Raw genomic sequence first — 15,326 nt, 5'->3', positions numbered from 1 at the left:
CTCTCTGCCATGACCTGTCCGTCTTGGGCGGCCCTGCATGGCATAGCTTATGGCTTCACTGAGTTACGTAAGCCCCTTCGCCACAACAAGGCAGTGATCCATGAAGGGGATGAGATGTTAAGAGAATAAGTTTATTCTCTTAACATCTCTCAATTTAGGACAGATGTCATGCTTGATTCAGGGAGTTCTTCTGATTTTATGTGTATTGCACATCCACATTTGGGATATATTTCAGACAAATAAGTTCTCCTAATTAATTATTTCCCTGTGCAAATCTCCCCATGCACTCCAGTGTACACACACAGCTCTTGTATTTCTCTGAGCAGCTTTTCCTATTCAAGGTAGACAGCATATTTTCATCAGCTTGTGTGCGTGTGTGTGTTGGAGGGAGGGGAGGGGAGGGGAGGGCTGCCCTCTACTGAAGTGAATAGGTAAACCCATGCCAGCAAGGTAGTGCCATGTGTACATGGGAGCGCCTACATCCTCAAGGAACCACTGTCCTGACATTTAAGTGTGGAGTCCTTCAAGAGCTATATTTATACTATTACCATGGAAAGATATGGCTCTTCCAGAGAAGCAGTTCCTGGTAGAATGCACCGTAGATATATGTATCACCTTAAATGAACAATAAATGAACTAATTCCGGAGCTGGAGGCATGCTCTGTGAAAGAGCAATGCAGGCAAACAAAATCCTCATTTTATATTCCAGATCATTTCTGGCCATAAATTCTACCTTATATATGCAGAAGAACATCTTTACTGGTGAAATGAAATAAAAACAAATGGGAAAAGAGGGGATGGAGAATAAACTCAGTGCAGTCGATGTAATTTGCAGGAAATTATTCCATTAATAATTTCCTGGAGGTCAAAGATAGTGCTCATGAAGGTTAAGGGACTGGAATATGAAACCTTGCATTTAATTATTCGCTAGCCATTGCAGATAGAGTTTGTCAGAATTTTGCTTACCCAATCCATATACTTCATGTGGATTCTATGTACCTGTGACCTTTGAAGATGCAAGCAATTCTTTTAGATCAGTGTAAAGCTACAGTTTGTTTAATTCACTACTCTTTAATATGAACATCTACTAGCACATTGTGTTTGCATTGTGTAACAGGAGAAGGATTTCCACACACTCAGGCCTGAAGGCCTAGGGCTGAATTTTCATTTGAAGTGTGTGGCGGGGGGCAGGGGGATTTCTTCACAACACGCTGGGTCTATGTTATTGTTTTCTTATGGTTGGAGCATGCTACATGTCAGTTTTTATGTAGGGCCTTCCATTTCTGAGGGCCAGGATAATTCTGTCCACCCCACACACACAGAGGGCCAGCCCTGCACACACTTCTGTGATCCATAAACATTTGACAAGATGGGAGATAACTAAAACACTGCAAGCAGGGCCAACTTCAAGGGTAGGCACAGTTGGGCACCTGCCAAGGGCCCACAACCCAGCAGAAGCCCACTCAGTTGCTCTTTTTCTTCAGCATTGCCACCTGCTTGTTCAACTGCTTCTCACTTTGGCCCAGACAGTGGTAGTGGTGAGAAGGAGGAGCAAGAGATGCCACTGCCTACTTGCTCACTGCTCCTCTGACTGCCTGCCAGCCAGCCAGTGGTAGTAATGATGGGAAAGAGGATGAGGAGGAACAGCAGCTGCTGACAGTGGCAGTGAGGAGGTCGACTCACTGAAGGAGGAGGCCCATTGACAGTGACGTGCCCAAAGCGCCTGAGAAACCTGGAGCCAGCACTGATTGCAAGGGCCTTTCAAACAAATCAGCTTGATTGTTGTTTTAAAACCACCACAGCCCCAAACGAGTGTTATGAAGTACCGGAACCAGTTCTTGCCATGAACTTTAGGGGATTGGCATTGGGACTTGTTTGCACCCAGTTTCTCTTCTCAGAGCTGACATCAGGAACCAACATTGTCAGGCAGCTTATGAGGCCCATTTCTCGGCAGTGGGCCCACCAACTAACATCAGCATCCTCTGGCCATGTTCCTCTTCCTCCTCCTCATGCTTGTCCTCCACCCACCCTGTCTGTGAGAGAGTCTATGGGTGATGGCAGCGGCAGCTGCTCCTTATCTCTATTGCTGCTCACTAACTTGTAGGCAGTACCTGGGGGGTGGGAAGAAACAACAGCAACCACTGCCACTCATTCAGAGCTGCCTCAAAACATTTTGCTGACTCTGAGGTGGAGCAGCGAATGGCATCCACCCACCTCCAAGTCGAGGTGCGTAGTACCCAAGGCTGGTCACATTTCGACACCTAAGGGTACGGCCAGCCCTGCACTCACTCACCTCTCCCTCAGGAGGACGGTAGGGAATAGGCTCAAAGGACAAGCAAGTAGACAAGTGGTGGCAAGGAGGAGGAGGGCCTGAACTTAAGGAGGAGGGCTCACTGAGGACAGCATGCCTATGGGCTTCCCAGAACCTGGATCTGCCTCTTCAGATGTTACCAGTTCTCCCTAACTAGCTAGGGAGAACTTTTTTTAAAGAAAAACAAATGCCACTTTGCATAAAATTTGCATATGCTAATTTATATGCATAGCTGAACATTTAGTAACAATCACTATAATTAAATAGAAATGCAATACATCTCATCATAGTGGGGTAGACTTTGACCAGGTGACTTACGTGCCTGCTTGCTCAGTTTGCTGCCCAGGTGCTAACTCTTGGGTGGGCAACTTCAACGCCTCTGTTGCTCTCCCTTCTAATGGTTCTTTATTCCTAAACCAGACTTGGACTGGATAGTCCTTCAAATAGAGGACACCTGGACACCTTCTAATAGAGGACTGCTTTCTGACAATACTTCAAATAGGATTGTAAATTATGTAAATTGTGACACATGGCTACCCTATAACTACCATTTAGAAACATAGATATACAACAATGTATTTGATCTACCAACTACACCCTCCTCTGGTCAGACTAGTTTTCATCAGCCTGGTTAGGTAGTTCAACCAACAAATGTCTGAATGATTTCTCCATCCAGCCCAAGGAGATGGTAGGTAAAGGGGATAGCAGGTGAAATAGCTCAGCCTGATGAGCTCTTTCATGTTATGAGAGGTCCAAAGCACTGGGCCCAAAGATGGGTGCAATTTATCACAGTAGTGCCTCAGGACAAATGTAGTATACTATCCAAGATCCATTTATGCCCCTATTTGCTAGGAAGGTGCTGAAGGGAGGGCACGTTGGAGAGATGCAAAATCACCTGCAATTTCTACAGTGCCACATCTGGGTCCTTTTCTGCAAAGTTAATGATTTACAGAAGCCCCATAAGATCTAGTCCCTCTACTCATTACACAGCCCTTCCACTTTTGATCAAGATGATGCCCTCATTTCACATGGTATTGGGGGCGGGGAGAGAGAGTAAGAGAATCCTCATTGTTAAAGCACCAAACCATTAGAAGTTCTAGCAATCTTCTGTTAGAAGGCTTGCGATCCTATCCACACTTACTAAAGAGTAAGTACCATTGCACTCAATTGGCCTTACTTCTGAGTAGATATGTATAGGATTGCATTCCATGTGAAACTTATGAGGGTATGAAGTCTAGATGTTCGATGGGTTTCTTCATGTTCCATACAGACAGATGTTTAATGTTTAGTTCCTGCTGGGTTGCTTCCTTGGTTAGACTTCTGTGCCTTTTAAGACAGTCAATGTAATTCCCGAACCTAACCTTATGGCCCAGATCCAGAGAAAGCAAGTTCTGCTACATTCTGTTTAAATTAATGGCACAAATAAGTCACAAGTAATTTAAATTTATTGATATCAGCATGACTTAGGCATGGGTGTCTTTAGCTCTTCAACTCATGCATCGTTAACCTGAGAAGTGATTGGAAGGATGAAGGTCAACATTAAATCAGATCTCTGTTGTTTTTAGTATGTTTAGACTTGAAACTGAAAAGCTGGGACTTTTGAGGTGCCTTGATCCCAGCATGGCAGCCACATTTCTGTACCAAATAATGACCAACCTAGGTAGGAGAAATCATAGTCCCCTGAAGTTTTACCATGCTGTGCAGGAAATTTAGGCTCAGGCTACGTATTAAAGCAAATGAAAGCCAACAGAGCTCACGCACCCTGCCCACTCTTTAGAAAATGAAAATGTCAACATACTGCACACTCTCCTCCGCTATTTGCCATGTAATTACATGGTAATTGATGTTCCATAATAAAACATGGCTAATATCAAGGTGTGTTTTCCCACTGGGATAGAATGCTAAAGTTCACATTTCTGATTTAAGTCAGGTCTGCACTTAAAGTAGCAGAGGGATTTTCTTCGTCCCTCATCTCGCTTGACTTCCGGTAGCAGTTGGGATTCTGTATTCAGGAATGTTTGGGCTGAGCAAACAAACTAGCAGAGACCAGATTCATTAAGAATCCACAGAGGTATTTGTCATGGCTTATACTGGGAACAATGGGCTAGCTTGCAAAGAATTCTGATTCTAGATCCTCACAACATGGGGCAAAGGATACAGATTCAGCCAGAGAAGAAAAGCTGCTAATTAAATCTCTGCTTGCTCTCTTCTTTTTGGCTCAGCCTCGCCGCTTCCAAAGAAACCGGAGCAGCAGCCCGATCCGCTCCTTCACTTATGTCCCCTTCAGATTTCCTGGATAAACTGATGGGAAGGACATCAGGATACGATGCCAGAATCAGACCCAATTTTAAAGGTATGCGGTCATCTCTTGACTTTTCACCCCCTCTGCCATTTTGTTTTGGATAAAAACACGGTCTCCATGTCTATTTTCACCAGATTCTGTTTGTGGGCCTAAAGAACTAGACCACGCAGGTCCTGCCCACTCATTTTGAATGCTCCTCTACTTAAAGCAAAACGGGGAACTTCCCACAAGCAGAAGAACAGCATCTCAAGGGGAAAGTTTCTAGCCCAGCCCACTCCCTGACATGCTAGTTTGTGTGTGTGTGGTGTTGTTGTTTTACTTGTGGGACGATATTTGGGTTTTCTTTGTGTTTTACATAGGAGAGCATTCAGAAATGGGATTCCTCTACCTGTACTATAAACCATCGCAATCCATTCTACAACCTCATTTCCAACTCATTTTGCTGCATGTGTAATTCAGCCTGTTATGAAAGGATGAAAAGCAAGCAGCTTCCTCCCTCAATATTCACACAGATGGCTTCTACACTGGTCATAATGCTTCCACCTCCACCTCAATTCCAACAGTTTCCAGAGACATGGCCACGTTAGTCCATTGCAGCCAAAACAACATAGAGTCCTGTGGCACTTTAAAGACTAGCACATTTAGGGCGCAATCCTATGCATGTTTGGAAAGAAAAAAGGAAAGAAGTCCTACAACTCCCAGCAGTGCTGGCTGGGAAATACTGGAAGTTGTAGGATGTTTTTCTGACTAAACATGCATAGGATTGCGCCTTTAATAGCATAATCTTATACATGTCATTTGTTTATCTATTCATTTATCACGTTCTTATAATGCCCAATAGCCAAAGCTCTCTGGGTGGTTTACAAAAGATTAAAATCTTAAAAATACAATATAAAACATAATATAAAAGCCATTTACATACAAAAATAATTTAAAACGATCAACAATAAAAATCCCAGGACTGGTTAAAATTTTATCATATGCTGGCAAATGCCTGGGAGGGTTCAGAAACAGATCAGTCTGTTTCCAGTCTGTGTCTGTTTCGCATGTGTTCAATCATAAATCCATCCTGTCCCATTTTCTCTTATTTTTAAAAGATGCACAACAATTTACATTTATATTGCATGTATATTCCCTAAAATAAGCATTGTTGTATGCATTTGCCCTAAAACGCATGTTTTGTATGTATGTTTTGGAGACAAAAACTACACTACAAAATTCAGAGAAGGGCAGAGTCAGAGGGATAACTGTCTTCCAATCTGCGTATTAGTATGGGGAGTGTAAATTAGGTCAGTTTGTTTAAAATTGTGGACCAATTGAAATTCCCAGCATTTCTGCTCAGAAATAAGGCCCATTGAGCTCAATGGGGTTTACTCTCAGGTACGTGTGTATAGGATTGCAGCAGCCTAAGAGCCTGTCTAATGCAGTATTCTGTCTCCAACAGAAGATGCTGTGGGGATGCTCCACAAAGTCTTAACGACATGCGGTTCTTAGTATTCTGCACCTTGTCATCCACCCTTATTTTCCAGCCATTTAATCTGCTAGGGACTTCACTGAGCATAGACATGGGTGTAGTGAATATCTAGCCCAACAGCTGTAGAAATCCCTATTGTCCATGAATTTATCTTCTCCAATGTTAGTTACAATGCTTCTGATGGCAGACTTCCATAGAACAAATATAATACGGGGAGGCCACTTGACTCTGTAGAAGTGACCACATGTTGATTTCATTTTCATTGGGCTCCTTTTAGTGACTGTAATATGATAAAAGGATAACGTATTTAGAAAGCATGTGTTCCAGTCTGTCCAAGATAATAGGCATTTCCCTTATAGCCACTGTGTTTGATTTAATGTGTGCATGCATCTCCTGCTTGCTTCTTTAGTACTAAGAGGGATTACAATAACAATTTACCCAAGATCTCGCTAGGAATCAGCTGGAAATGCACAGACTTTTAGTGGGGGTTTCCAGTGAACTTCCTTCTTCATTTAAAACTCACCTGTATGTGACCCAGAACCATGCACACAAATACACATCAATCATTATCTCTTATCGTCCCCCACCCCCACCATCATAATGCACACATGCACACACAAAGGCAAATGGAGGTGCAAATGTACTTAGACTGTGGCTGAAACTACATATTGTAAGTGGTGCAGGAAACACTGGCATTGCACCAGTGTTTTATGCACAAGAACGTAACAAGAGCCCTGCTGGATCAGACCAAAGGTCCCTCTAGTCCAGCATTCTGTTCACACAGTGGACAACCAGCTGCCCATGGGCAACCCACAAGCAGGACATGAGTGCAACAGCACCCTCCTGCCCATCCTTCCCCAGCAACTGGTGTACATAGGCATACTCACAGAAAAAAGGTAATATCCTAAACCACACAAAAAAGCCACCAAACAATAGAGTTTATAGGAAACTGCCAATTCTAATCAATAATTAAAACCAAGGTTTTAATAAAATATTACAATATTTTCAATATATCTAACATGTTGTGTCAGTGTAAATATTTTAGATATATTTAAACCTGTTTATTTTTGTTTTACAGTCTTATGTAGAATCTCTGCAGTTATGAGACATTATTTGTAACTGGTGATCATTTGGGCTGTAATTTGTGTTTATTTTCCCACTGATGAAGACCATTAAATCAAAACGCGTATGGGACAGGGGTATTGCAAAATCTGTATAGCCCAGATACAGATACCAATTATTATATGTATGTAGGGAATACTTGAGGCCTGTTTGTGGATCTTTTTAACCTTTTTCGTAATATTTTATTAAAACCCTGCTTTTAATTGTTTATTAGAATTGGCAGTTTCCTATAAACTCTATTGTTTGGCACATAGGCATACCGCCTCTGATACTGGAGGTAGCACATGGCCATCAGGACTAGTAGCCATTGATAGCCTTCTCCTCCAGGAATTTGTCCAACCCCCATTTAAAGTCATCCACATTGGTGGCCACCACTACATCTTGTGGAAGTGAATTCCATAGTTTAACTATGCACTGCAGCCAATATAGCAGTGTTTTCTGTAGCCAATGTGCTGTGTACATGCAACTGGGAAGCCTGATGCATATACACAGATGCTTAAAGGCATGTGTACATACATGTATTACTTCCACACATTCTGCAGTTGCTGCAAAAATAGTGGTGTTTCCCACAGCAATCAGTGGAGTGGGGTGATGAGGATGAATAGGGCAATGTTAAGATGCTTTCAGATGGCATACATTTCGTCCATGTCACCTACATAAACCCGCTGCTTATGTGAGCTGATTTCATACTGCATGAAAGAACTTTGTCCCTTTGACAAGCATGCAACAGCAGCTCCAACAGCCTTGGGCAACCTCCCTCTATTTTGCCAGAGCCATCAGCCAGGCAAGGCTGCCCAAAAGAGCTGCTTTGTATGTGAACGCAGCATGAAATCTGTTCTGATGAAGCCACCTATCTCAGAGGGGAAGTTGACTCTGGCGGATTGCATGCCATCTGAATCTGCACCCTTCGTTGTTGAGCTCAGTCATGACACATGGAAGGGCCACTGTGCGATCAGGGGTAAAGTAATTCGCACAAAACAACTGTGGGCTTGAGAGTGCATGTGCACGTGTTTAACTGTCCTGAGAGGCTAAGCAAAAAAAAATTTAAAAAAAATTCTCATGACCTTTCCTCAGTCACATCCAAATTTAGCAGATCAGTAATAATGAGCCTTGAGCCATCAAGCCTCTGAACACTGAGTTACCCATACAAGTGGAACTGAACTCTTCCAGCTGCCCCTTCCCTGGAGCCACTTTGCAGCTTAGGAGCAGAGCAGATGTCAGCTGTGACTCATCCCTGCATCCCACAGGACTTATTTGTGGCCAGTGAAGAACATGTGGTCAGGCACTCACCTAATTTCAGCTCAGCTCCCTTTGGTGATATCTTCCTGTAGCTAAAATCCTACCACCAATTTGATACATCTGGAGAAAGTTTGCTTCATTAGATGAAGCTTGTGTGGAAGCTTCTTCACAGGACATATTTTGGTCTTTCGTGCTCACAATACCCTGTACCCGTCTGATGCTCAGCAAATACTTTGGTCTTTTCTTTTTGTGAATTCTCTTTTCTTGAATTCTCTTTTCACAAATATTTTGATCTTTTCTTTTTGCATATATTTTTGCTCCTTTTCGTGCTCACAACCCCCGTATCCGTCTGATGCTCTGCAAATGACAGCTATGAGCATTTCCAAAATGTCTGCTTTGACATACAGTTAAGACAACATTTACTCAAAGTATCCCCAGTATTTAAAGCCACCCAATCATCCAAAGCCATTAAAATCTTTTAATCCAAACTGCCAGGAAATTCCCCTCCCAATTTTGGTAACTAGCTGAGGACAAAGTAAAGAAGCAATAGGAGTGAAAGTGATGTTGATGATCATGATAGCAACTTCCTGCAAAGTGTTGGAAATGGCCTTTGGTTCATCATTTGCATCCTCCTTGCCACCTATTTTTCCATAAGCTGAGCAAGGGCTATGGCCATTCAGATTTGTTTCTGCCAACCACATGGCAGCTTTGCTGTTCAAGGGATGAATGGTTATAAGGGAACATTCTGTTCATTAGGCATGTGACCCTTTTAGCATGTAACATCCTAGGGGGAACGTGATGTTGTGATATTCAGCCAGTGTCATACCCATCCTGCACCCCACCACTGGCCAAATCCAGTCCAGACTTGGATTTTGGCACACCGCCATAATAGTTTGTACACTGCAGATGACCTAAGGTGGTCACTTGTGCACTGCACACACACACAAAAGGACAAAAGAAGACACAGATTTGCATACAATTTGCATATGCTGATTTATTTCTATAGATGCAAATTTAGAAATACTTATTATGGTTTTAAAAGAAATACAGGATATCTCACTATACTGGAGAAGACCATGACTAGGTGATCTATGTGCCTGCTCAATCTGCTGTCCAGGTGTTATGTGTTGATGGGCAACTTTAAGGCCCCTCCACTCCTGTCTTATGGTTCTTTTTCTTTAAATTGGGCTTGGCCTGGGCAGCCCTTCAAATAATAAAGGATGGCTTCCAATAGAAGACAGCCCTTTAAATATAGGACTGTTCTCTGTCAACTAGGATACATGGCCACCCTAGACGGCCACTTCCATGTGGTCATCTGAATTCTGTCCCTCTCTTTCAGTTGCCCATCTATAAAATGGGAATAATAGTTTCTTACCTGACCTACCTTGTGGCTTATCTTCTAGGGCTGTAGTGAGGAAAACATCATAAAAGATTATAAAGCACTTGCAAATTACAAGTACCTATAAATAGGGCTGTGCACCGGTTCGGTACGAAGCCCAAATAATGAGGAGAAGCAGGCTGATTCAGAGGTGCTTCATTGTGATACAAAGTGGATCAAACCAGCACCAAGGCGCCCCGAAGCGAAGCGGCTCCTCCACCAAGCGCCCCGTCCACCTTGTGTATTCTGAGCTCTTCTTATGCCTTCTGAGCAGCCCAGACAGGCAGTTTCCAAAATGTATCCACTTCTAAAAGATCACCCAGAAGGGCAGGAGGAGGCGGAAGGATGGGGAAGGCGAGAGGATGCAGAGGAGCCAAATGTATCCATTTGAGAGAGATCTGGCCACTGGGAGGGTGGGGAGCGAGCTTTGTTGTGAGTCAGCCTCCGTTTGCTCATTGTGAGAGAAGTGGTGTTACTGGAGAGGCGAGGGCTGTCTGAATGTTATTTGGCTAGAGCAGTGGTCTCTAAAGTGGGGTGCACACACCACGGGGGGGGGCTGCAAGATGATCCATTGGGGGGTGCAAGCCGCCTTATAATTGAGCAGGCTCCCGCTGCCCTGACGAGCTGCCGTTGTGCACAGTGGGGATGGGGGTAGCAGTGGCAGCAGCAGGATGGGATGGGAGCTGAGAGGGAAGCTCCATGGCATTTCTCCCTCCACTCCAGCCCTAGCCACTGGGAGCAACTGTCCCAGCCTCTGCCAGGCATGCCAGAGGAAGCCTTAACTCCTCCCACTCTCCTTTGGCAGAACGAAGCTGAGAAGAAAGCATGTGCTATGGGGACTGGGTAAAATGAGGATCCATAAAATCAAAAAGGGATCCTCATGATTTGATATGATTTTTAATGGGGACACCCACAAAACCACGATCCAATCACAGAGCGCATCTGCCTCCGTGGACTGAAACAGAAAAAACACGGATCCACCACTCATGGGCACAGCAGCCATGTAAAAACGTGGATCCTGGGCAGGGATCCTCTTGATTTCATATGATTGTTGCAGAGCAAATCCCCCAAACCACCATCCAATCACAGATCACATGTCTGCCTCCATGGAATGAACCAGAAAAATCATGGATCTGCCCCTTGTAGGTGCAGCCACGGTGCAAAAACAGGGGGAAATGGCTCCCCCCATTCCCCAGAACAAGATGGCTGCTGGCGCCCGTCCAGAGGGCCTAGGAGTTGGCAGCAGCCGCAGCCTGCCCTCATTGCAAGCCGCCACCGCTGGCCTCACTCAAGCCTTCACGGGCTCCTCACAAGCAAGGAGAGCCAGGGCCTGCAGGAGAGGCCTCCACCACCACCGGGGAAGAGGCGGGCCTGCTGCTGCTGCTGCTGCTGCCGCTGCTGCCGCTAATGCTGCCACCACCACCACCACCTGGCCTTCCCTGTGGACTCCGGCCTGGCATTATTTTTAAGGGGATTTTTAATTGTTGTGTGTGTGTGTGTGTGTTTTCTTTTTCCTGGGGGATTTTGTTGTGGTTTTAGGGGTGGGTAGCTTGCCTGATAGGCGGGAGCGAGGGGGCATGTGTCCACCTGATGGGGGCAGTGGGGGGAGTGTTGGGGGCCAGAAGATACCGAGGCTGGGCGGCAGGCGCTGGCGGAGCGCTAGGGGCAGGCCATGCCAGGTAAGGGGAACAAGGGAGAGATGTGTAGTATCTGTCCCCTGTTCCGGGCCTGTCCAGAGCTAAAGGATGGCTGGGGGAGGCGTGACCCCATCTTCTGGCCTTCGTTTGCTGCTCTGCAATGCCAGGTCTGTTACCCAGAAAACCGCCCTCATCCATGACATGATCCTGGATGAGGGTGCAGACCTGGCATGTATTACAGAGACCTGGCTGGCCGAGGCTGCTGCTCCAACCCTTGCAGCCATGTGTCCAGCCGGATTCTCGTATGCACAGCAGCCGAGGGCTGGGGATCGGGGAGGGGGAGTGGCTGTTATCTCCGGGAGACCAAGGTTGCTGAGTGAATGTACTGGAGGTTGGGCCCGAAGGGCAGTCTGGGGATTCTGCTCGTGTACTGTCCACCCCGCTGCACGACTGACTCCCTGGCCGAGGTGCTTGAGGTGGTCTCGGATGTACGTGTACAGTCCCCTACCTTACTGGTGTTCGGGGACTTCAACGTACATTCGGAGGCCATCCTCACAGGAGCACCTCGGGACTTCATGGAGACCATGGCCTCCTGGGAGCTGCACCATATTCTAACTGGGCCCACTCATGTAGCCGGTCATGCACTAGACCTTGTGTTTGTTTCTGGAGAAGCGGGGAGTGATCTGGAAGTCGGGGGTATATCCACCACCCCCTTGTCATGGTCAGATCACTATCTGGTGACGTTGGACTTCTCGGTTCCACAACCCCTCCGCAGGGGTGGAGGACCCATTAAAATGGTCCACCTCAGGCGTCTTATGGATCCAAAAGGATTCCTGAACGCGCGTGGGGATTCTCTGGGGCATGCCAACGGCCACTCGGTCGAGACCCTAGTGGGTGGCTGGAATGCCGCAATCACTGGGGCATTAGATCAGGTGGCTCCGAAACGCCCTCTCCCCCTGAACAGGGCTCGGACTGCACCATGGTTCAATCCGCGGTTACGAGCTCTGAAACAGGAGGTGAGACGGCTAGAGCGCCGGTGGTAGAAGTCTCGCTCCAAAGACTATCAGACACGGGCTAGAGCTGTATCTTCAGCCTATCACGTGGCGGTGAAGGCAGCAAAAAAGGAATATTATGCTGCCTCCATCGCGTCTGCAGAGTGCTGTCCCAGGAGGCTGTTCCAAGTGGTCCGGAGCCTGGTCGGTCCTGTGGCTCCGGAACCACTGGAGCATTCTAAGGCCTCCTGTGAGGCCTTGGCAAGGCACTTTGCAGATAAAATTGATCAGATTAGGTGTGTTACTCTGCACGCTGTGGATACAGTTAGTGAGCAAGAGGCAGCCTGTGGCAAACCAGTTTTGTGGGATCGGTTCCACCTTCTTCCTCCTGATGAAGTGGACAAGGTGCTTTCATCGGTACGGCCGACCACCTGCTTACTTGATCCTTGCCCATCGTGGCTCATTATGAGCTGCAGAGAGAGACTGGGTGAGGGGATCAAGGCGGTGGTGAACGCCTCCCTTGAGGAGGGAGTGATGCCATCAGCCCTCAAGGAGGCAGTGATAAGACCGCTCTTAAAGAAGGCCTCCTTGGATCCTCAAGTTTTGAACAACTTTCGCCCAGTCTCAAATCTGCCATTTTGGGGCAAGGTGATTGAGCGGGTGGTGGCAGTGCAGTTGAAGGCACACTTGGAAGAAACTGATTATCTAGACCCATTTCAGTCGAGCTTCAGGCCTGGGCATGGGATAGAAACGGCCTTGGTCGCCTTAGTAGATGATAGGAGGAGGGCTCTGGATAGGGGTTAATGCTCCTTCCTTGTTCTCCTCGACCTCTCAGCGGCTTTCGATACCGTTGACCACGGTATCCTCCTGGACCGCCTGGAGGGGTTGGGCATTGGGGACACCGTATTGCGGTGGTTCCGGTCCTTCCTCTCCGGCAGGTACCAGAGGGTAGCACTGGGAGAGGAGGTTTCGGACCCGTGGCCACTTACTTGTGGGGTTCCACAGGGTTCCATCCTCTCCCCGATGCTATTTAACATCTATGTGAAGCCGCTGGGGGCTATCATCAGGAGGTTTGGGGTGCGGTGTCATCAATATGCGGATGACACGCAGCTCTACCTCTCATTCAAATCTTCACCAAGGTTGGCCGTAGAATCCCTGTCCAAATGTCCGGAGACGGTGAGTGGCTGGATGGGGAGGAATAGGCTGAAGCTGAACCCTGACAAGACCGAGGTACTTTTGGTGGGAGACAAGAGGAGGCTGGGGGATGTTGACCTGGTGTTGAATGGGGTACGGCTACCCTTGAAAGACCAGGTCTGCAGCCTGGGGGTCATTTTGGACTCCCAGCTGTCCATGGAGGCTCAGGTGTCAGCTGTGAGTCGGACAGCGCTGTATCAATTCCATCTGATACGGCGGCTGCGCCCCTTCCTTCCCGACCATCTGCTCCCATCGGTAGTACATGCCCTGGTCTCCTCTCGTTTAGACTACGGTAATGCGCTCTATGTGGGGTTGCCCTTGAAGCTGCAGCTGGTACAGAACGCGGCGGCTCGCCTGATTAAAGGCAGCCGCCGGCGAGATCACATCACTCCAGTGCTGAAGGAGTTGCACTGGTTACCAGTTGTTTTCCGGGCCAAATTCAAGGTGTTGGTTTTGACCTTTAAAACCCTATATGGTTCCGGCCCAGCCTATCTTAAGCCTCCAGCAGCACCAGACAGGCCGCTTAACAAGATCAGCCTCGGATGGCCTTCTCTCTGCCAGGACAGCTAGACTGGTGGGGACGAGGGAGAGGGCCTTTTCTGTGGTGGCCCCCACTCTGTGGAACTCCCTCCCTAGGGAACTCCGTCATGCCCCCTCTTTAATGAGCTTCTGTCGTGCATTAAGAACGTTGTTGTTCAGGCAGGCATTTGGGGTGGGTTAGGGTATTTTAGAAAATGTTTTTATTGTAGAATTTTATTGTTTTAAACTGTTTTTATTGTGTGTTGTACATCGCCCAGAGTGGCTGGGTGACCAGCCAGATGGGCGATTAATAAATTTAATAATAAATAAATAAGGCTTGAGCAGAGGCTGGAGTCAGTCTCCAACTGGGCGCCCTCCCCTCCTTCCAAGGAAGGGAGAGAGCGCAGTTGGAGGGCAACTCTTGTTCTCATGCCTATCAGCAGTTGGCGGGCTGCAACGGGCAGCAGTTTTCCTGGCAGCGCCTTCCCCCGAAGCAGCTCCCCTGGCACACACACACACACACACACACACACACAGAACAAGGTCCCAGGTAAGGAGCTGGGGGCTGGGGGGGGGAAGCGGGGTTTGGATGTCTGAATCCCACTTCGGCTTCATAGGCCGAGGGGGGTCGGGGCCCCCCAAAACAGCCCAAGCCGAATCGGGCCTGCCTCGGAAGCCCCGAAGCTGCTTCACAGTTGGATTTGGGGGGTCCATGCATAGCCCTACCTATAAATAAATGATGTAAAAGTCATGATATAAGAACGAAATAGAAGCATTTCCATTATTGTGGGAAAGCTACCAAAAAAGTGTTTCTATGCACTCTTCCTGTCTATGTCAGATAGTATTGTTAAGAGAACTCCTAGCATATCTTAAAGAACATAATGAGATACAGCCAGTAGTAGCTTTTAGCATTTATATAGCACAAATGGGGCCTATATAGCACAAATGGGGCCTGTATCCTCCTTCCTGACAGAACCTCCTGTTCAGGAAAAGAATGAATACAGCAATATATACAATAATAAATATAGTGAAAACTGTTCGGGGTCAAAACAGGGCATTCCATCATGCCCACCACTGCTTTTCTTTTGCACATCAAATCTCAAGTTTCAGCTGAATACACTGATACCTCCCTCATCTTTCTCAGTGGCCCTGTTTTGT

General features: G+C 46.9%; 1 protein-coding gene across 1 annotated transcript in view; it reads left to right on the top strand.

Annotated features, from left to right (window-relative positions):
• The window catches only part of GLRA1 (glycine receptor alpha 1), a 121,487-nt gene that overhangs the window by 40,114 nt on the left and 66,047 nt on the right, over positions 1–15,326 (top strand). The window contains exon 2 of the mRNA XM_084832435.1: positions 4,534–4,664. Coding sequence (XP_084688561.1) covers positions 4,534–4,664 — 131 coding nt within the window. The remainder of the gene's footprint in view (positions 1–4,533; positions 4,665–15,326) is intronic.

This window comes from Heloderma suspectum, chromosome 2 (genome assembly GCF_057233095.1).
Source record: "Heloderma suspectum isolate Gila_16-S chromosome 2, 16-S_ref, whole genome shotgun sequence".
In the NCBI taxonomy this organism is placed as follows: domain Eukaryota; kingdom Metazoa; phylum Chordata; class Lepidosauria; order Squamata; family Helodermatidae; genus Heloderma; species Heloderma suspectum.
This window is presented reverse-complemented; position numbering and strand designations above follow the sequence as displayed.